The sequence below is a fragment of the Grammomys surdaster genome, unplaced genomic scaffold, assembly GCF_004785775.1.
Source record: "Grammomys surdaster isolate TR1022 unplaced genomic scaffold, NIH_TR_1.0 126028, whole genome shotgun sequence".
NCBI lineage: Eukaryota > Metazoa > Chordata > Mammalia > Rodentia > Muridae > Grammomys > Grammomys surdaster.
The window spans coordinates 3,060,568-3,081,969 of NW_021620841.1; the positions used below are offsets into that span (position 1 = coordinate 3,060,568).

A 21,402-nucleotide genomic window follows, 5' to 3' on the forward strand; every position below is an offset into this window, starting at 1 on the left:
GGTTATTTTACCATATGGCTAATCACATTCACTAATTTTAGAACATCTATAATTATTCAAATGTCCACTAAAACTACTATGACCACAAACCACCATGAACAATATGTTCTGCATGTCCTTCCTGTCTTTTTTTTTTTGATTAATTTTTTATTGGATATTTTATTTACATTTCAGGTGTTATTCCCTTTCCCCATTTCTCCCCCACCCAGAAACCTCTTATCCCAACCCCTCTCCCCCTACTTCTATGAGGATGTGCCCCTATCCAACCACCCACTCCTCCTCCTCACCCTCGAATTCCCCCACACTGAGGCATCTTCATGGTACCAAGGACTTTCTCTCTCACCTATGCCCAACAAGGCCATCCTCCCCTACATAAACAGCTGGAGCCATGGGTCCCTCCCTCTGTGTTGGTGGTTTAGACCCTGGAAGCTCTGGTTGGTTGGTGTTATTGCTCTCTCCATGGGGCTGCAAACCCCCTTTCCTGGCTTATTATTCTATGACTTTTATCTTTGAAATCTAAGGTATTTACACTTCTTTCTGAAGCAATTTTTGTTCAGTCCCTCACAGGCTTATTTGATCTCATGGATTTCAACACCACTATTAATCAAGTACTTCCTAATTTCAACCACTACTATTTGTCTAGGAAGAAGATGTTGTGTTTCAGGGCCAACTCATGTTTTCATCTGGATACTTAAAAAAAAAAAAAAAAGAAGTCTTATTTTACAGGTTGATTTTTCCATAGTGTTACCTACCTAGAATGTACTCACATGCACCAAATCCCACTGCCACGTAACCTGACCAGGATTACCAGCATTCACATTCTGAGTGAATCACATATAGCCCTCCCAATACATAAGCATGAATAATGTTTACTAATATATATTAGTAATGGAATTAGCTAACCAAACAAGAAATCATTTAAAGTACTTATTTATTTGACTTTCTGTATGTTTCAGAGTGATATGCCGGCAGAAGAGTTGGCAATAACTAACTCTCATGCTTATATACTTTTTTTTCTATAGAAAATGATAGGCAAATTCTGTTAGTTTTGTAATCAAAACATAAAAAAAAAAACTATCCAGTTTTCTCCAGTGAATAGTGTCATGTCTATCCTATGACACTGCTGATACGATTTTGGAAAATTCCACAGTTTATTTCTTCCCTGCCTTCCAATTTTAAGCAAGCTTTTATTCAGAGCTATTGCAGTCACTGTGTATAATGCTTCTCTGCCCAGATTTTCCCTCATTTGCTCCCTTTCCTACTCCTAGTTCAGATCCATAGATTTTTTAAACGCTTTAGTGTCTTTCAGAATTGTTTTCCCCTCATTCAGTGGGCATTTTACTAAATCTATACACTAGCTATGGTTTTTGTTGATATCCCTAAGTGACCAACTTGAGGATCTGCCCTGTCTCACCAAATATACTTCCATCTGCAATGTTTTTTTTTTCCTGATAGGTTATTACATTTTCTTCAGGACTTCCATCCAACATCATGTTATGCATCATCCTTGCACAATTGTTCTGCTTTCTTCCCATTAATATTATTTACTCATGAATTTTATTTATTGGTTGCCATTTCTACTAATGCACATTAAGAAAAGGCATTGCATTTATTGTACACTGGGTACACAGGAGAGACGTTCAATGAATATTTTTCTGAAAATAATAAAACTATCATTTTATTTATTATTAATAACAAGCTTATTAAATAGCATTATTAAACAAGAAATTATTTAAGCCAATTATTTGGCTATCTATCAATTATTATTATTTGCAGAAGAATGTGTGCCAAAGATATTGAACCTAATAAATAATATACAAAAATGTCAAAGAAACATGGAGTAAATAGTACTGTGGTCCTGATAATATAGATAACATATAAGGGAAATGTCACACATGCTACATTGTCACCGTGTGAGCTGGTTCTCTGTTGCTTTGAAGAGACATCAAGCCCAAGGTAACTCACTGAAGACAGAGTTTGTTAGGGTTTCCAATCCCAGAGGTTGAGTCTATGATCATCATGGAAGGCTACATGACATCTAGAACAAGCATGGTGGTGGAGGAGTACCTGAGATTTTTAAATCTAATCCATATACAAGAAGAGGAAAGAAAAGTGACTGGAATATTGTAGGTTTTGGTACTGCAAAACCAACACCCAAAGACACACTTCTTCCAAATAAGCCATATCTCCTAACCCTTCCCAAAGAATTACACAAACATGCAAACATGAGCCTATGGGGGGAATTTTCATTAAATACAGTCTTACCGTGGTGAGAAATGAAATACAAAATTTAAAAGTGTGTAATTAGTTTATTGGCAACCTTTCTTTCATTATAGGTCTTCCAATCATATACTTCTTATTCACTTATTCATGTCTCTAGAAATGTTAAATTTTAATACTATTGGCTTCATTTTTATAATGAATTTCTGTTTCTTCCAGTCATTTATCTTTTATTTATTATTTATTTACTTACTTATTCACTTTACCGCCAGCCCACTGCCCCCACCCTCTACCAGAGTGCTCTTCCCACAATCTTTTGGCCAATCCCTCCTCCCCTCCTCCTCTGAATGGGTGCCCCACCCTCTGTTTTACCCCACCCCAGTACATCAAGACTCTGTGAGGCTAGGCACATCCTCTCCCACTGAGGCCAGACAAGGTAGCCCAGCTAGAATAACATATCCCACAGACAGGCAACAGCTTTTGGGATAAGCCCTGCTCCAGTTGTTTGGGACCCACATGAAGACCAAGCTGCATATCTGCTACATATGTTCAGGGAGGCCTAGGTCTAGCCTGTATACGTTATTTGGTTGGTAATTCAGTGTCTGAGAGCCCCAAGGGTCCAGGATAGTTGACTCTGTTGGTATGCCTGTCAAATTCCTATCTCCTTCATGGCCCTCAATCCTTCCCGCAACTCTTCCATAAGAGTCCCCAAGCTTCATTCAATGTCTGCATGTAGATGTCTGCATCTGTCTGTGCCAGGTGCTGTGTAGAGCCTCTCAGAGGACAGCTATGCAGGACTCCTGTCTATAAGTATAAAAGAGTAGCATTAATAGTATTGGGGATTGGTGCTGGTCCATGGAATGGGTCTTAAGTTGGGCTGATTATCGGTTGGACATTCCCTCGTCCTCTGTTCCATCCCCTGCCCCTGAATTTCTTGTAGGCATGATAAATTTTGGGTTGAAAGTTTTCTGTGTAGTTTGGTATTCAAATTGTTCAACAGGAATTTCTGCCTAGCCACACGGGGTTGCTTCTTCATGTTCCATATCCCCAGTGCTATGAGTCACATTTAAGGCCACCCCCACTGATTCTTGGTTGCCTCCCTTATCCCAGGTCTCTGTATTACCCTTTTTTACTGATGTGCCCTTTCGTCCTAATGAAAAAAGTGAAATTCTTCACTTTATTGATCAGGGATTTCTAGAGGAGCAGAACTGATAAAAATGAGAGAATTTATTAGAATGGCTTACAGTCTATGGTCCAACTAGTCCAACAATGGCTGCCTATCAATAGAAAATCCAAAATCCAGTAGTTGTTCAGTCACAAGGCTTGAAGTCTCAGCTGATGCACACTGGAATCCTGAAAAAGTAGGCTCTTATGGAAGTGAAAAATGGACTTACAAAGAACAAGCAAGTTTCCCTCTCCCATGTCTTTCATGTAGGTTGCTATGAGGAGAGGTGGCCCAGATCAAAGATGTATCTTCCCACCACAAAAATTCTGGATTAAAAATGAGGCTTCCCACTTCAAATAAATAAGTTAATAAAAAACATTCCTTCCTAACAGGTGAAATCAGCACTTGGGTTTTAAGTTAATTTCACATGCAATCAACTTTACAACCAAAAGATAGCCATCACATTCCGTTAGTTCATACAGGTGTATTGTTTAATTTAAACCTAGGTGTGATTTGTCCTTTGTATTTGAAATGACATATCTATAACTATTCATGATTTTAATAATATCACAAATTTGCAAATGTTTAGAGTTAATAAATACTAGGGAGTTTATTTCTGTTGTTGACATATTCAATATGAAAGGTAAACATAAGTTTATTTTCTGATTATATCCAATGTCCTTTAATAAAATTAAATCATGTTCTCTTTTGAATATCCATTTATTTGCCATAATGGAATGCTAATACCTGGGGTGTGTCCATCATCTGAGTAACTATTTTCTTACTTTTAGGAAAGATTAGCAGAAGAAATTGAGAAGCTGAGGTCTGAACTTGATCAAATGAAAATGAGAACTGGCTCTCTAATTGAACCCACTATATCGAGGTAACATGAAGTTATGTTTATTTTGGTTCAGCAACATTAATGTAAATTTTCTTATATTTTAATGTTTTCTCACATAACATAAAGGTCCCGTATTACTCAGTAGACATTGTAGTAATTTAGTCTAAGACTCTAGTTTCTGAATTCAAAGATAATTTCTTAATTTAGAAACCCTTTTGAAGTTCGTTTATCAAAATATAACTGAAAATTTTTTGTCCTCTGTATTCAAGTATATAGTTATAAGTGCATAATTATTCTTAAATGAAAAGTGAGAGTACATAGAAAAATTGCAGTGTATTCCAAGAGGATATATTAACCTTTTCTTTTTTGTTTTTATTAATAATCCTTTACCTTATATTGAAAATATTTTTATCTCATATAATATATTCTGATTCACTCTATGCTTCCAAGCTCCTCCCCACCTTCCCTCCCTCTGGATTCACTCTAATTGCAAAATACAAAGGCTTCTAAGAGATAAAAATTATAATATATTAAGATAAAAACTAACACATCAGAAATATAAAAAGCAGACAAAATGGCACAAGAACATATATATTCTGAGTTCATGGATGTAATGATCCAGTTGATTTTAGAGAGTTTTGTTCTCCTATCATACTCAGTCTTCTCTGTTTGTTACACTCTTTGCCTCCTCTTCCATTGGGTTCCCTGAGCCATTAGGGAGGGATGTATACCATTTAGAGCTGAGTATTCAAAGGTTTTTCATTTTCTGAAAATTGTCTGGATATGGGTCTCTCTGTTTATTCCCTTCTACTGTAGGATGAAGTTTCTCTGATGATGGCTGAGCAAGGAAGTGGTCTATAACTACAAAACATTGTCACTAGAGTCATTTTCTTGCTATTTATTTTGGTAGAAGAGTACTGTTTGGTTTTACCCTAGGTCAATGGACTAGCCAGTCACTGGTACTTGATCAGTCAGGCAGCATCAGGTATGCTTTCAATCTCATGGACTCAAATCAGATATTGCTTGGTTACTCTCTCAGGCTTTGTTCTACCATTCTTCTAGCATATCTTGTAGGCAGGTTATCATTGTAGATCAAAGGATTTGTAACTGTGTGGGTAGCTACATATTTCCTTTTGTAGTGTGCAGAGTACATTCCTATTCCAAAGATGCTAGCACCTGTGGCTTTATGTAAGCACCAGTTTAACTTCTCCATTTTAATGAGTATGTAGTCTTCAGCTATACAAACTGATCTTAAGTTTATGGAAAGAAACCTATCTATAGTACTGGTAACAGCATGAGTTGTTTGTTGATTTCCCTAGTAACACTTTGGTTAACCACTCAATGAGATGTAACCCAAACCAATACTGAAAATGTCGTGTAGTGACACTAAGCTGGGGCTCTTTCTTGTATCACCTTCATACACACACACACATACATATGTGCACATATGTCTATGTGTGTGTGTACATGCATGCATGTGTGTGTATGTGTGTATACATATAAGCTTCTATTGTACTAGGTTTCCATACTACCCTTCAAGTAGCTCTTAATTGTGGCTATCTCTCACTATACTCCTTCCATCATCATCATCTTCCTCTCTCCTCACTTGATCAAGTTGCCCCTTCCCATCCATCCATAACTGTGTACTGTGTTTCCCTTTCCTATGGAGATGTACATATTTCTCCTATTCTCTTACTATATACTCATCTTCTGTGGATCTATGAACTGTATCTTGGTGATCATTGCCTTAAAAGCTAATATCCACATTTAATACATACTATATTTTCTTTCTGTGTCTTGGTTCGCTGATTAGGTATGATTTGTTTTCTAGTTCCATCCATTTATCAGTGAATTTCTTGGTTTAATTCTTTAACTGCTTGGTAATGTTCTATCGTATAAATATGTCCCATTTCCTTTACCCATTCATATATTAAGGAGTTATAGATTGTTTTCAATTTCTGACTATTATGATAGACAAGCAATGTACAAGTTTGAACAAGTATCCCTGGGTAGGATGAAATGAAGCATTCTTTGGGTATATGCTTAGTAAAGGTATTGCTGGTTCTTGAGGTAGATTAGTTTCCAGTTTTCTTAGAAAATATGGCACTTATTTCCTTAGCAGTTGTACATGTTTTTAGTCCCACCAACATTGTAGCATTGTTCCTATTAATCCCTACCTTTTCCAGCATACGCTGTCACTTTTTACAATTGATCTTAACTATACTGAAGGGTTTAAGACGCAATCTCAAAGGCAATTTGATTTGCATTTTACCAATGGCTAAGGACGTTGAACATTTAAGTATTTCTCAGACAATTGAGTTTCTTCTTTGAGAAATCTCTGTTCACGTACATGCCACATTTTTAAGTGGGTTATTTATTTTCTTGACATCTAGCTATTTTTAATTTTAGTTCCTTATATATTTTGGATATTAGCCCTCTATTTGATATGTATGTAGTTGGTTAGCAAAATATATTTTCACACTTTTTAGCCTGCTTCTTTTTCTGAATGTCAGTGTTCTTTTCTATGCAGAAGCTTCTATTTCATAAAGACTAATTTATTAATTGTTGATCTTAGCAGCTATGTTAATGGTGTTCTTCAGTTCAGAAAATATTTCTGGGCCAAGTTTAAAGCTATTCCTCACTTTCTCATATAACATGTTTAGTTCATCTGGTTTTATGTTGAGATCTTTGATCCTTTAAGAGTTGAGGGTTTTGCAGGTGAAAAAACATGAATCGCTTTGGATTCTTCTACTGGATCCATGAAGTTTTACCAAGACCTTTATTTTTGGATGTGCTCTTTTTGCCAATGTGTATTTTTATCCTCTTTGTCAAAAATCAGTTATCCATATCTGCATGGATTCTTGTACACGCCGTCAATCTGATTCCATTGACTGACCTATTTTTTTCTTAATGCATTCAACACATAAATATGGTAGATCCTTAAAATGACTGAACAAACTCTTCCCTGTTTTAATAAATTGAAAATTAACATGGCAACTAAAATTACTTATGAAAATAAGAAGCATTCAGTGGAGTTTATCCAGGCTTATTTATTCTATCATACCATTAGGGCAAGAAGACATGAAATAATCACTTTGTAGGTAGAAAAATATTACAATGATATATATGTGACAACAATATATGTGAAATTTAGATTTTTCCCTCTGTTTGTTAAGAAGCAAAGAAATTAATTAAGCCATATATTTTCTAAGAAGCACAAAGGGATACCACATGAAACTTCAAAAACTATTGCTTTCTAGAAGTCAACATTTGTTGCATTATGAATAATATCTCCACAAAAGCAAAAGTGTCTGCCTGCTTTGCTAATATACTGTGTAGGGGAACCACACAATCTATTTGATGTATAGTATGTACTAGGTAAAAATAAATGGTTACTGAAGTTCCATGTTTCAAATAACTAGATAAAATCAAAACTAAAACTTTTCTGTAGAGTAGGCCTGAGAGATAGCTCAGTAGTTTAAGAACATTTATTTCTCCTGCAGAGATAAAGATTATTTCCCAAAAAACCATGTGGTTGCTTAAAACCATCTGTCACTAGGAAATCTAGGGGATCAGACTGCCTCTTTTGACTTTCATTGGTAGCAGGGAATTGCACAGGACAAATAAATATATGCAGATAAGACACTCATATATATTCAATAAAATAAATATTAAAATTTCACTAAATATTTTTTTACTCTTTTCAGAAGAGCTATAAAATAACACAATATTCAATAGTTGAGTGCTTTTAAATTTAGAGAAATACAGTTCTGTGGCCACAGTGATACCCAAAATCATGTACATGACTAAATGTGATATGTGCTCACAAAGTGTGAGAGATATAATGATGATATTTAAGATGAAGACAGAGAATAGATTTTGAAATAACATAGGAGTCAATGCATAGAGCAATCCCTGTCTCATCACATCAAATGTATCCTAACATGTTCACATGCTATGTCCATATCTTTTGTATTATATCTCAGAAATGGTGTTGTGGAAATATATAAAGCTCCATTAAAATGGTGAGGTTTCCTGACAGCCTGACATCTTGGCATTCCCATAAAAAAAAAAAGATTGTTGGGCCCACAAAAATAAGTATTTCAGGGAAACAGGTTGTGGAGACAAGAACATATATATATATATATATATCCCGATTCCTCTCTACTTCAGATAGATATGTTTGCTGTTTGGTATGAGAAATAATTTTTTATGTTCTAATTCTCACCATAGATTTTGTGTTTGTGTATATATATATTCCAGGTTACTACACAAACTTTCTAAATGAATATTAGAAAAGGGTTTTATTATGCAGTCATATCATAGGTAAACACTTATAAAAATTGTTAATACAGTTACATTTATGATCCATAAAAATCATTGCTTGGTGAATTAAAGAGATTTTTAAAATTTACTTAGACTTATTAATTCTCCTATAGTTTATGTGTAAAATGATTTGAAAATCTAATTAGAATTAGTAGAGATATAGTCTCTGTCTTCTTTTTGTTAGGAGACAAGGTAACAATTGTGACAAAGTGTAGAGAGATAAGCAGTCATTTTTACATGAAGCTGTCCCTCCTAGATTGGTGTTTTTCTTAGATGTTTTTTCTAAAGGTCTATTAATCGTGTTTTATTTGCCAGACAGGTATGCACTAGAGCTCCAGCTGTGATTAAGACAGATGCTCCTAGAAAGGAGACAGGGAAGTGCTACCTTAGAGACTCTTGCAAAGATGAACTATGACGAAAACTAGTATAGCACTTGACCAAAGAACACTTAAACTGAAGCTCAAAGAGTGCTAGACATAAAAACCTGCTAAGAGACCATTTCAACAGAAACAATAGCATGTTCGAAGGGTCAGAAATGAACTAAAGTGTAAGCTATTGCGGGAACTGAATGCTGCTCAGTTAAGCTGGGTAGAGGAGGGTGGGAAAGAGGAAGTAGCTAAAGTGAATCGGCAACTAGGAAATCTCAAATTATAGAGACTGCAAAGGGACACGGGTGTGTGGTAAACGCAATAGTTTTGTGTGAGTTTTGATTGGTTCCGTGATTTTTTAAAATAATATAGAATTCAGGGAATAGAAAAACAAAACAAGAGAGCCATTTTCAGAATGGCAATTTGTAACGTCAAATAATCCACTGTGATGCCCAAAGAGCAGCCATTGGTGACACACACCTACATTCTTTTGACATAGGTAGTTTGTGAACTAATTTTTTTTTTCCTTTCACTCATTGTCTCAGTAGAACTGGTGAAGTCTTCACTGTGTGGAAGGCACATCTTTCTGAATAAATAAGGACAACTACAATTTTTATAAAATGTAGTGGTCTATCCAAGAGATTAAGAACAGAAGTTCCGCCATTTCTGAATATGGCTTGGCCAGTTTACTTTTATATATGACTCATTCACTATCCACAGGTTGACTTTCAGCTTCTGTTTGCTGCTATAAAAATACTGTGTCATCAGTTTGCACAATGATTCCTCCTTTCATTTGATCTCATGAAACATCTGGTAAAACCAAGTCTTCCTTAAGTTATATCATCATCTCCCACTGCGTCTAACTGCCAAAGCTCATCCAAGCTTTATAAATCTTGACAAATATCTAATAAGTGCTTATCCCTAATCTCTAAGTGAGTTAAGGGAGGTGGTATCGTCAATCAGCATCAGCCCCAAGTTGAACAGAAAACACCTACTGATGATGGATCTGTGATTTCATTTTATAGGACAGCATGAGGCTGCCTTTGTTATCATCATCATGATTACAGGAATACATCAAACTTGTTGTAAATCTACATATAGACAATGTGCCTGACTCTATGTTTTGATTCCAGTATAGTTTATTATCGTGTTTACTGAAAATGAGGATGGTGATATTTTCCAAAAGTAATTTTCCACCTATTTCATCTCTAAGCAAATTGCAGCATCAAGTGTGATTACCAAGATTTGTTGCCATCTTGAACAATGATTTACTCAAAGCTAAATCCTAGCTGTTTACTAAAATGAGCTTATTCACTGTAAAATGATCACATTACTGTTTCTCTAAATTGGACATCAGAACACTCCATGTTAGAAAATGTTAATATTTTCTCTATAATCAATAAAACTTAAAAGTTCTGAACTTACAAGTTGATATAATTTTCAGTAAGTACAACCTAAAATATCTTAAAAATATGTAGAAAAAATATTCAGATGCATACAGATGATGAAAAAATTAAAGGATTGTAGAATTTAAATCAGTTGACTTTGACTATTAATGTTAGTATGTTTCATTGTTGTAAAACATTGAAAATAATAAGAAGCAACAAGGTTATAAATGTAGTCTAAAATAGAAAAAAAAACTGCACCTTATATTCAAGAATGAAAATCTACTGCATCACCTGATTCAAATATCCCAGATCTTAACAAGAATAACAATTTCTTTCTTGAAGTTTATTTGCTTGAGAGATTCTGTCTTATTGATAATTTAGAAGCATATAGTTGTAAATGTAATTTATCAGAGTTGATCTTATTGTTTTCTGTTTTTCAGAACTCATATAGACACCTCTGCTGAGTTGCGGTATTCAGTTGGGTCCCTTGTAGACAGCCAGTCTGATTACAGAACCACTAAAGTAATACGAAGACCAAGGAGGGGTCGCATGGGTGTGCGAAGAGATGAGCCAAAGGTGATTGCTTTTCTTTCAGCATTATTCATTTTAGCTAAAACCGGGGTGCTATTCTAAATAGACTTTCTATTAGAAGAGGAGGCTGAATGCTGGCAGTAATTTATGTTAGTTTTGTGCATAGAAAATGATGCATTTTAAAATTAACTAATGTGTAATGTATACTAGAGCTTTCTACATATTTATTTATCTGCCATTATAATATCTGTGTAATTTTTATACCAATTTCAGGAATTTTAAGATTTAGGGTCTAAAGGATTTAATGTTCTACATTACAGGGCTAGCACCCCGGTTGGTTCAAAATTGAAACTAAATGTAGATAGTGACATATATAGTGTTATACCCATTATATTATGTTGCCAGACAAATTTGCTTGGACCCTTACTGACGTTTGTATTTTTCTCTAAAATCAAGAAAATGATTTGTTAAAGATTACTATCTGCAAAACACCTCTTTAAAAATGCACACAGAATTTTAAAAGTACCTTTGAAGTCTTATTCAAGACACACTGCACCTGCTCCTGTAATCCATAACTTATTTTTATTTAGTTTTTAAATGTCATATATGCATACTATATTTATATTATAACATGTCCACCACTGCTTCTCATTGATCCACCTCCTCCCTCCCTCCCCCCAAATCGCTCTTAAATCTGTGACTCCTTCTTTAATTATTATTGCTACTTATGAATATGTGTATAAACAAAACACCTGCTGTGTACATTATTGAATTACAACAACAGACCCAAGATATATTTTGTTAATACAGATCACCCTCTTTACAGCACCTGCAAGAAGTATATAGACAGTAATGATGATAAGGAGAATTTGAAAGAGTAAATTTTAACATTATGGAGAATTTCAGGTTTGAATACTACATTTTTAACATTTCCCCCTATTCCTTTCCTCCCTTCAACTCCTCCTGTATCACTTTCACTTCTTATCAAATTCATGGCACCTAAATTATAGTTGACATATGTAAATGCATGCATTTTGTCACTATGACCTGCTGAGGTATGTGGACATGTTTAGGTCTGGTCTACTGGGATTGGATAAACTATCAGAACACTTGTCCCAAGAGAAGACTATTCCTCTTTCAGCAGCCATTATTTCCATGTAGCTCTTCTTCAAGAGTTTAGGGCCTGTGGTATCTCCCCCTTCCTGATTGGCCTGTCAACCAGTGCTGTCACTGGGCAGGTTTTCTTTATGCAAACATATTTTTAGGTTCATTGGATATAGCTTAAACTTTTAAGTCATGTTTCTGTTTAATCAATACAGTCATATGATAACTATCAATGTTCCTCTCTGCCCTAAGCATATTTTGTTCATACAACATTTTAAAAATATATTCAAAATTCTGTTTTTTTTCCCTTAACAGGATCTTAATGCTTTGGGTTGATAATTAGCATAAATAGATCACATCCAATTTAATCCGTCATAGTAGCATAATTATGGACATCATGCAAATTATAAAAGAACAAATAAAGACAAAATAGTCTCAGTTCTTTTCTTCTTACTTTAAGAGAAATTAATTTATGTTCTTTCATAACAAAATATTTCAAATCAAATTCCACTTCAGTTCTTTAGCCGTTAATTCAATATACCACAAACTGCAATTTTATCTTCTACATAACTCATTTTGAATTACTGTAGCAGTGAAATTAATTATATTAAGAGCATAAAATTCTATGGTCTGTCTATTAAGATCACAGTTTGCAAAATTATTGATCTATTGGTTATTCAAAACTCCCAAACAAAAGAATATTTATGTTTACTTAAAAAAACTTAAAAACTTAAGCTGTTAAAATTACCATGTTTGAATCAAAAGGTTATTGAGTGTACAAGTGAACATGACAGTATAGATTAACTATATTGTTTTCCATTATTTAAAATAATATTTTGTTCAAACCTACTGAGTAAACTCTGAGAAGACAATTATTATACAATATGTTACCTAATAATGTTTATATGCTTATCTTTTCATAGGAAAACCATATGACTAATCACTGTAAGAAATGATAATGCTTGCATTTAAATAAGGGTTGTTGCATTTAGAAATCTAGAAAAAAGTTTTGCAAATGTAGGAACTTATAAACAATTGCTAGCTTGAAAGCTGGTGGAATATAAATGGTATGGAAATTTATCATCTCTATTCCTGCTGAAATGTTTATTTAAGTGAACAATTAATAGCTTCCACCTCATATAGTGTCAGGATATATTTTATTGAACTATTAAAATATTACTTCACGGTCTGCCTCTGACTGGGCAGCCGTGAAGGCATGCACATATATTCTGATGTTGCTGCTGTGGTTGTCAATTTTCTGATTACTTCTGTTACTATGAGTATCTGATTTGTTCACTTATCATTCAGGTGAAATCCCTTGGGGATCATGAATGGAACAGAACTCAGCAAATTGGAGTACTAGGCAGCCACCCATTTGAAAGTGACACTGAAATGTCGGATATTGATGATGATGACAGAGAAACGATTTTTAGCTCAATGGATCTTCTCTCTCCAAGTGGTCATTCTGACGCCCAGACTCTAGCTATGATGCTTCAAGAACAATTGGATGCAATCAACAAAGAAATAAGGTATCAATACTGGTGGTGTAAAGAGCTTAGAAAACCTTAATACTTTAAATATGTTTCTGAAACTATTAGGTTTAACAGCTCCTGGTACTTCATTAGATCTGCAGAATATCTAAAATGAGATTATAATCTTATGCAACCAGGTTTATTTTCATTACTTTTAAAACTCAGAGCCAATGAAAAATATGGAATATGTGTTTTATATGAATTATTTCATAGTAGAAATGTCAATGATTTATAATTACTTCTTATACACAGAAGAGATTGTTCAAGTGGAAAGTTCCATTATGCAACTAAAGCTTGAAATTTCAAGTATATATTATAATTATTTGAAAGAAAACTATGCTGATTTTTCGTAGCCATAACTAGTAATTCCATAAAGTTTAAAGTTGTTCAACCTCAAAAGAAAATGGAAAAACTTGGTTTGAAATAAAATTTTCACAGTACTTAACCTTTATTAGGTGAAAAGTAATTGCCATTAAGTGACCTCATAATGAAAAGACTTAATTCTCTATCTTCTAGGTTAATTCAAGAAGAGAAGGAATCTACAGAATTGCGTGCTGAAGAAATTGAGAATAGGGTGGCTAGTGTGAGCTTGGAAGGCCTGAATTTGGCGAGGGTCCATCCAGGTACCTCCATCACTGCCTCTGTTACAGCTTCATCACTGGCCAGTTCGTCTCCCCCAAGTGGACACTCAACGCCAAAGCTTACACCAAGAAGCCCTGCCAGGGAAATGGATCGTATGGGAGTCATGACCCTGGTATGATTATGTGTCCAAAGAAACTGGACTTGTTAAGATGATTCATTCTGTAGGTAACACTGCAAGATATTTACTCTCGTGTGGTTTTATGTGTTTTATTGTTTACCACAATAGCCATTTGTGTTAGCTATCATCCTTAATCCATCGCATTATGGGTTAAGGAAACAGTAGTCCTTAACAGTAATTAAACTTTCTCAAAGCCACTAGCAAGGCAGGGATCTAAATACACACCAAAACTTTGAATGATTAAACCATAAGTATCTTTTATCAGATGAGAAATGTATCAGTAACGTATAAATATAGCTAATAGCAAAAATTACATACTGTGATACATCATGATAAAGGTATGTAATTTTGTAATACGTATCTCTATAAAATCTTCCAAAATAGCAGCACCACATCTTCAGGGTATTTTTGTTTGCTTCGTATAGATAATTCACAGTTCTCTTCTGATTTTTTTTTTCACTTCTTGTTACATTTGGATATTTAAGTGAGGAAGTAGACTAGAAAGAAATGAAAGCAAATGAATGGACCACTTATTAAAAGGAATATAGGAAAAATTCTGGTGAATTTCATTGGAATGACTAATGCATGCTGCAATGTGTGGTAATTTAATGTCCATCACAGATGGAAGTAAGAGAGAACTTTCTCCATGAAGAGAAGCGATAGCTAAGGCTTGGAATGCATGGATAAACTGCTAAAAATGGCTAATTAATGGAGATGGATTTTCCTCAAATTCACTTAACTCCAAAATGATTTAAATTTTCATTCTTGACCCACATGAAAACTAAAAACATTGCAAAAATGAAGTAAAGTTCTGTTTCTGTAATGAATATCAAAATTATAAAACTCCAATGGAAATAAAATACTTTAGTGGCATAAACTAATTGAAATACAAATGGATAGTACTCACTATAAAATCTAGCCAGCTATAACAAAATGGAGGAAAATCAATGACACCATAGGTTCACTTGGATTTTATGTAGTATGGTCAGAAGTCCTTTAGTTAACTGTGACAGTACAAACTGACCTCATGTATATTTGCATATGCCTCATATCTGAATAGAGAAGTTCAACTCAATGTCTAAAAGTTAACAGTAATTGTTCTTCAATAATGTGCAATATAGTAAATAGCTAAAAATATGTGACTATATGAGTCTATCTAATTTATATATGTATAGAGATACACACACATTTCTCGCCATAAGAAAATCAGTCATATAAGTAAATAAAATTGTATTTTATGCTCAAAGGATTTCAGTTCACCATCATGAAACTTATTTTATAGTTTAGATACTATCTTTTATCTTTAAACTGGGAATTGAGGCTGGGCAATCATGGCGCATGCCTTTAATCCCAGCACTTGGGAGGCAGAGGCAGGTGGATTTCTGAGTTCAAGGCCAGCCTGGTCTACAGAGTGGGTTCCAGGACAGCCAGGGCTATACAGAGGAAACCCTCTTTTGAAAAACCATAAAAATAAAAAAAATAAAAATAAATAAAAAATAAAAAAACTAGGAATTGATACAAAACTATCTGTATGGATTTGGAACATTGCTCATATTAAAAAATCTATAGTTAGGAAAAGTCTAAGCAATAAATTCTACATAAAATAAAAAGAACTAAAAAGAATTGTCTTTTTTCAATTATTTCATCTTTCTTGGTACTCAGTAGAATCCTTGATATCTAAAATATTTTTAAAATATACAAGAAGTTAACCAATCAGAATAATAATTACCTAAACACAACTCATCTCAATAAAATATATCTCACATATTTTGTCAATACACTGAGTTATACTCATCAGGTGTACTTATACATACTGTGCTCTGCTCATTTGGAAATCTAGGCAACATTTCTCTAATCTCAGTAACTGAAGATATTAGCATCTCTACAAAATATTAATAATTAAGTTATTTCAAATGTTACAGTAAAAACTTAGGACATAAAGCACAATGTAGGTAGTATTTATACCACTCATACTTTAACAATATATGATGTTCTTATGTTCTTATTACTTTTGTGGTAAAATATTTTGCTTTTCAAAATACATTATTAATGTTAATGTTATATTAATATTTTAATTTTAATATAATATTTTATCAATCTTTGAGAATTTCATACAATATATTTTGATCATTTTGACTCCTCACTCCTTCCCGACATACTCCCATTTTCACACACCACCTCTCAAACCTCCTCCCAACTTTTCTCTCTTTTTTTCACACCTGGAAAATCTTATTTTTGATGCCTGTATACTCACAAGAATGGTGTCATCCAGTGGATTTTGTTTGACCTACAAGAGAAATACTCTTAAAAACCTGTGTCTCCTTTCCTGATAGGAATCAACTGTTCATTGTTCCTAAGGAGTGAAGACTCCTTCTGTGCTTGAAAGTTGATTGGCTTAGTCTTGGGCAAATCTTTTGCAATCAACTAAACGTATAAGTACACCAGTCATGGAATATCCAGAACACAGTTTTATTCCAGTTTTTCTCAAACTCAAGACCTTTTTATCTTTGACCCTCCTCTTCCTCAGTAGCCCCTGAGTCTTTTAGGAGAGGTGATATAAGTATCCCCTTTGTGGCTGAAAATTCCAGTGACACTGTGCCTTGACGAGTCATGAGTTTCTACATTAACAACTATCATGCAGAAAAAGAAAACTCTCTGTTTATGTCTGAGAGTTACACTAATCTATGGGTATTCAGATACAGAATTGGAAGATAGTGTAATATTATCTTGACCTGTCAGAATAATAGTAGTGTATTATACATAGGACCCAAAAACAGGTTTTTGGCCAGACTTACAGTACTAGATATGTATTTCCTCCTGTTCAGCAGGCTTAAACACAATAAAAAAAATTGATTTGTTACCTCTATAACATATGGGCCATTATTGAATATTTAGGCACACAATAACATCCATCACTATTGTAGTTCAGGGGGTCCACAGATAGTTAAAACTTCTGATCCCCCTTTTCTACATCATCTTAATAATATTTTTTAGCACCTTAAAGCTAGACAGCATGGAGTGATTTCATATTAGTACCAATCTGATTTCTCTCTATCTTGTGATAAAAAATGTATAGTGTCTTTAGCAATAGAAACTTATAAAGTTCTAGCTTGCAGCGAAAAGCCATGGCAGTAATTTGTATACTTTTAGATGTCTCTAGGGCATCAACTCAAAATTCTACACCTGGCACTGGATTTTACTTGGTAGCCTATGGATTTAGGGAATAGTATTATCCCTCTATAATTTCAATCAAACTATTGATAGTAGTATATATACGTATTTCAGAAACTTACGAAATGCTAGGTTTTTACATGATGTTTTCCAACATCCATATGTTATTTATTTATCACCTCTTCATCTGCTTTCTTTTCCCACCCTGTGACACTTTATTCTTTCTGCTTCTTATCACCTTTTACTCTTATAATAATAAAATATTCATGATAACTTAGGTCTGAAATTTTATTTCATAAAACAATTTCTGAAATAAAAATAGCAATTTAAATATCTATGCACATAAAAGCAGTTATATGCAATCCAGGAAGTCTTTTAACATTCAATAATACTCTGTAACCAACCGATTTTTTACAAGTATCTATAATGAAATGTTCTTTAATTTACATAAAATATTGTAGAAAAATAATCATTTTGAAACTAATTTGTGTTTTACTATTATTCATTCAATATTAGGATGTACTTAGGAAAGAATGGAATGAAGAAAAATGATACTCAACTTATAGATAATAACCAAATTGTAACATCATCAAATGGAAATCATTAATTAGTTCTCATTATGTCTCTTTTATTTTTGTCATTGCAGCCAAGTGATCTAAGAAAACATCGAAGAAAGGTACTGTAAATAACTTTAAAATGTTTGTTAGTTGGGCATCACTTTGTTCTTTAGAACACAGAAAATATTATTGTCCAAACTATTTATTAGCATAGAATAAATATTAATGTATTTAGGTGTTGCTGAGTTTTAAGATACAAATATAACAGCAAATATTTTAAAATCATATTATTTCTGGTTGCTAGGAAAATAATCAATTATGGGAATTAACTCATATAAGCCACCCATGGTAGAGCAAGATATTTTAAAATCAATGTTAGAACAGCACTGCTTGTTTTTATTTCTTTCTGATACTGACTGCCTTTAATGTTGCATTAATTGTTACTCAGTGATGATGTGCCAACAGATCTTGGTATACTTATCAAAGATAGTTTAATAGTTCTTTACCAAAACTTTCAAAAGAAGAGATGACTCGGTGCACTGAGAAAGGAGTAGGGCTATGCAAGAGGCAGAACGAAGAAGACAACATAGCTAGGGGTTGTTTTGAGGTCTGTTTCAGAAAATGAAAAAAAGAGAAGTTTAGGATTGATAGAATGAGTTCAGATGGCATGAGGTCTCGAACATCTGTTCTAGGACAATTCAGTCAGGCTATCATTACTTCAGGAGTATAGATGATCATCTAGGGAGGGCAATTCCTAGAACAGGCTCTAGGTGGATAGTTTTTAATATAAAACTCCTTACAAAGTAATCTTCACATATTAGTTAACCTTTTAAGAAACAATCTTTTCATTAAGAGGGAAACTAGATAACTTATTAAAGATTGGTATCTACTACCAAATTTTAAGACATCAGAATCCACATGGAGGAAGGAAAGAATGAAGAACAAATTCATGCAAGTTGTCCTCCGACCTGAGGGGAACACTGTGGCACATCCAAGACTACAGGCACAGGCACATGCATATGCACATGAACACATTCAGACACACAAGCACATGCTCACATGAATATACAAACACACACTCAAACACACAGAGAGAGAATGAATAAAATTATTTAGAGAAAACACTGAACATTTTTTAATTATAGGATACAATCAAGACACTAAACATGAGGTGGATTCAATATAAGATAAAAGAAATTTGATTCTGGATATACATGTGAAGGATTTAAGATTACAGCTTTTTCTCTGATACTCACCATCATCCAGATGACGTGATCAGGGTCTGTGGAGATAGCTCAGCTATTAAGAACACCTGCTGTCCCTACAGCTTGCTGAAATTTGATTTACAGCACCCACATGGTGGCTCACAAACATCCAGAGGTTCCAAAAACCTCTTCTGGCCTCTGCAGGCTTCAGCACATGCATATAGGCAGAGAAAACACTAATACTCATGGAATAAAAATAAATAAGTCTTGACATCATGAAACATTGAAAAAGATTCGGTAGTTAGTATATGCTAAAACACATCTGAATCTGGAAAACATCATTCATTATTTCCTTAAAGAGATGTATGTTACAACTACATGATTTAAGTTGCTGGAAATTTTTGTGTTTTTTCTTAGCTGTGACCTAGCTATAAAACTATGTACCTCTATATATAACTAGTACATAAGGAGAACTGTAATATACACATATAAACACATATATGGATATAGTGTCAACTTAACATTCCCAGTTGGCTCTAAGCAATCAGATTCACTTTCAAGTTTATCCGCTTTTGACTTACTCTATGTGCTATAAATGATCTAACACAATTTTGAGTAAAGAAAAAAATCTAAGTAATTGATGTTTTTAAAAAGCCCAAAGAAAGAAAATAAAAAGATAGGATGAAAGATTTTGTAAGAAAAATTGGTGGCTGCAACATAAGATTGCAGAAGGAAAAACTGACCAAAGGTTGTTGTGTAAGGGTAAAGATTTATATATTTAGTTTCTTTTAAATATTAGAAAATTGAATTAAGATAAATATTATATTTATTTTATTGACTGATTGCAATATTCTTCTACCTCAAGGACTAGGATCTGTTTGTGTCTGGTGTTTTGAATAGTTGACACTGGGAAGGGAGGAGTTTGATGGTGCATAGAAGTGTGTTTTATTTGAAGATGTATCAGGAAGAAAATTGAGAAGCAGAAATGAATACTCTTAACAGGAACCATTGTAGGAAAGAGTTATGGTTATATCATGAAATTGTGAAAATACTAATAAGTTAGGATTGAATCTGAACTATGCTTAATGACCTTAGAATTGATGCAGGTTTAAACACTCTGTGGTCTCATCACATGAAGTCATGCTGAAAACAATTATGGTAAAGATACTTCAGATAGGACCATATGGTTAAGTGGAGGGAAGGGATCAATATTCAGGCATTTCCCTAACTTGTAAAAGTATCTTGGATTGCATTAAAGCTTCATCATATATAACAACCTCTGTGCACAGTATAGTTAATGTAGAAACCAGTAAGACATTTTGCAGTATACAGATTTAAGTGGATGCTAAGCCCAGAGAAGAAATTCTCATGTGCATTTCCATAGTCGCATATCAATAGCCAATTTTCCATAATCTTAATCTCTCTATGTATGCTGTATTATGCAGTAACAACTCCTATTTTTGCCAAAATAGTTAATTATTTTGTGTTTCTATCTCTTGAAAACTGAATGACTTTGGAGTTTATTCAGGATTCTGAACAGCATTGTTCTTTATTATCAAATTTATCATCTTTTCTGTTTTTTCCTTTGTGCTTACTTTCAAAATTTTCCATCAATTGTTGCAAAATTGAACAATTTCCAGGAATTGTGTTTTTAGCTTTCATTTCCCTCACTGGGGAAAAAAACCTATATTTCTTATAACCCACAACATGTTTTGTTTTGTTTTCCCTGTATAAATGTTTATTGAGCACTCTTATGACATGTTTTAAACATGCTTGCGCTGTTTCATTATATTGATTAATGTAAAGCACTTTTTCTTAAAAAGCCTATTTTATCAACTCATCTTTTTCCCCGTTTCCATATGCTTGTTTAAGGATACCTTTGTTAAAAGACCCTTAATAAAAAAAAGACCCTCAATAGGCATAATATCTTTTCTTCAAGAAGCTTCCTGAAATATATCCAGATCCTTTTGTAGAGAACATCTATCCAGGGACTGCCAGTGTGGGTCAGAGGCATTGCTGGCCTAATATGAGAGATGCTGGGTTTGTATGCAGTACTGAAAATAAAATGCATGTCCATGAATGGCAAGAATAGCTTTCTATGGATATATGACCTTTTTTACCCTTAAACCACATTTTTAGGTAATAGCTCATTAGTTTCAAGATATATTGGCATTACTCTTAAATACATATGAAAATCATACCTTTACTAATAAGAGCTTGCCTGTGTAAGACAT

The 21,402-nt window shown here is 33.8% G+C and overlaps 1 protein-coding gene across 17 annotated transcripts in view; it reads left to right on the forward strand.

The window, feature by feature from the left end:
* Ppfia2 (PTPRF interacting protein alpha 2) overlaps positions 1-21,402 on the forward strand; it is a 428,942-nt gene that overhangs the window by 337,763 nt on the left and 69,777 nt on the right. For all 17 annotated transcript variants that reach the window (XM_028754574.1, XM_028754577.1, XM_028754579.1 and 14 more), the window contains 5 exons: positions 4,177-4,268; positions 10,749-10,884; positions 13,252-13,472; positions 13,992-14,229; positions 18,053-18,082. In XM_028754574.1, coding sequence (XP_028610407.1) covers positions 4,177-4,268; positions 10,749-10,884; positions 13,252-13,472; positions 13,992-14,229; positions 18,053-18,082 — 717 coding nt within the window. The remainder of the gene's footprint in view (positions 1-4,176; positions 4,269-10,748; positions 10,885-13,251; positions 13,473-13,991; positions 14,230-18,052; positions 18,083-21,402) is intronic.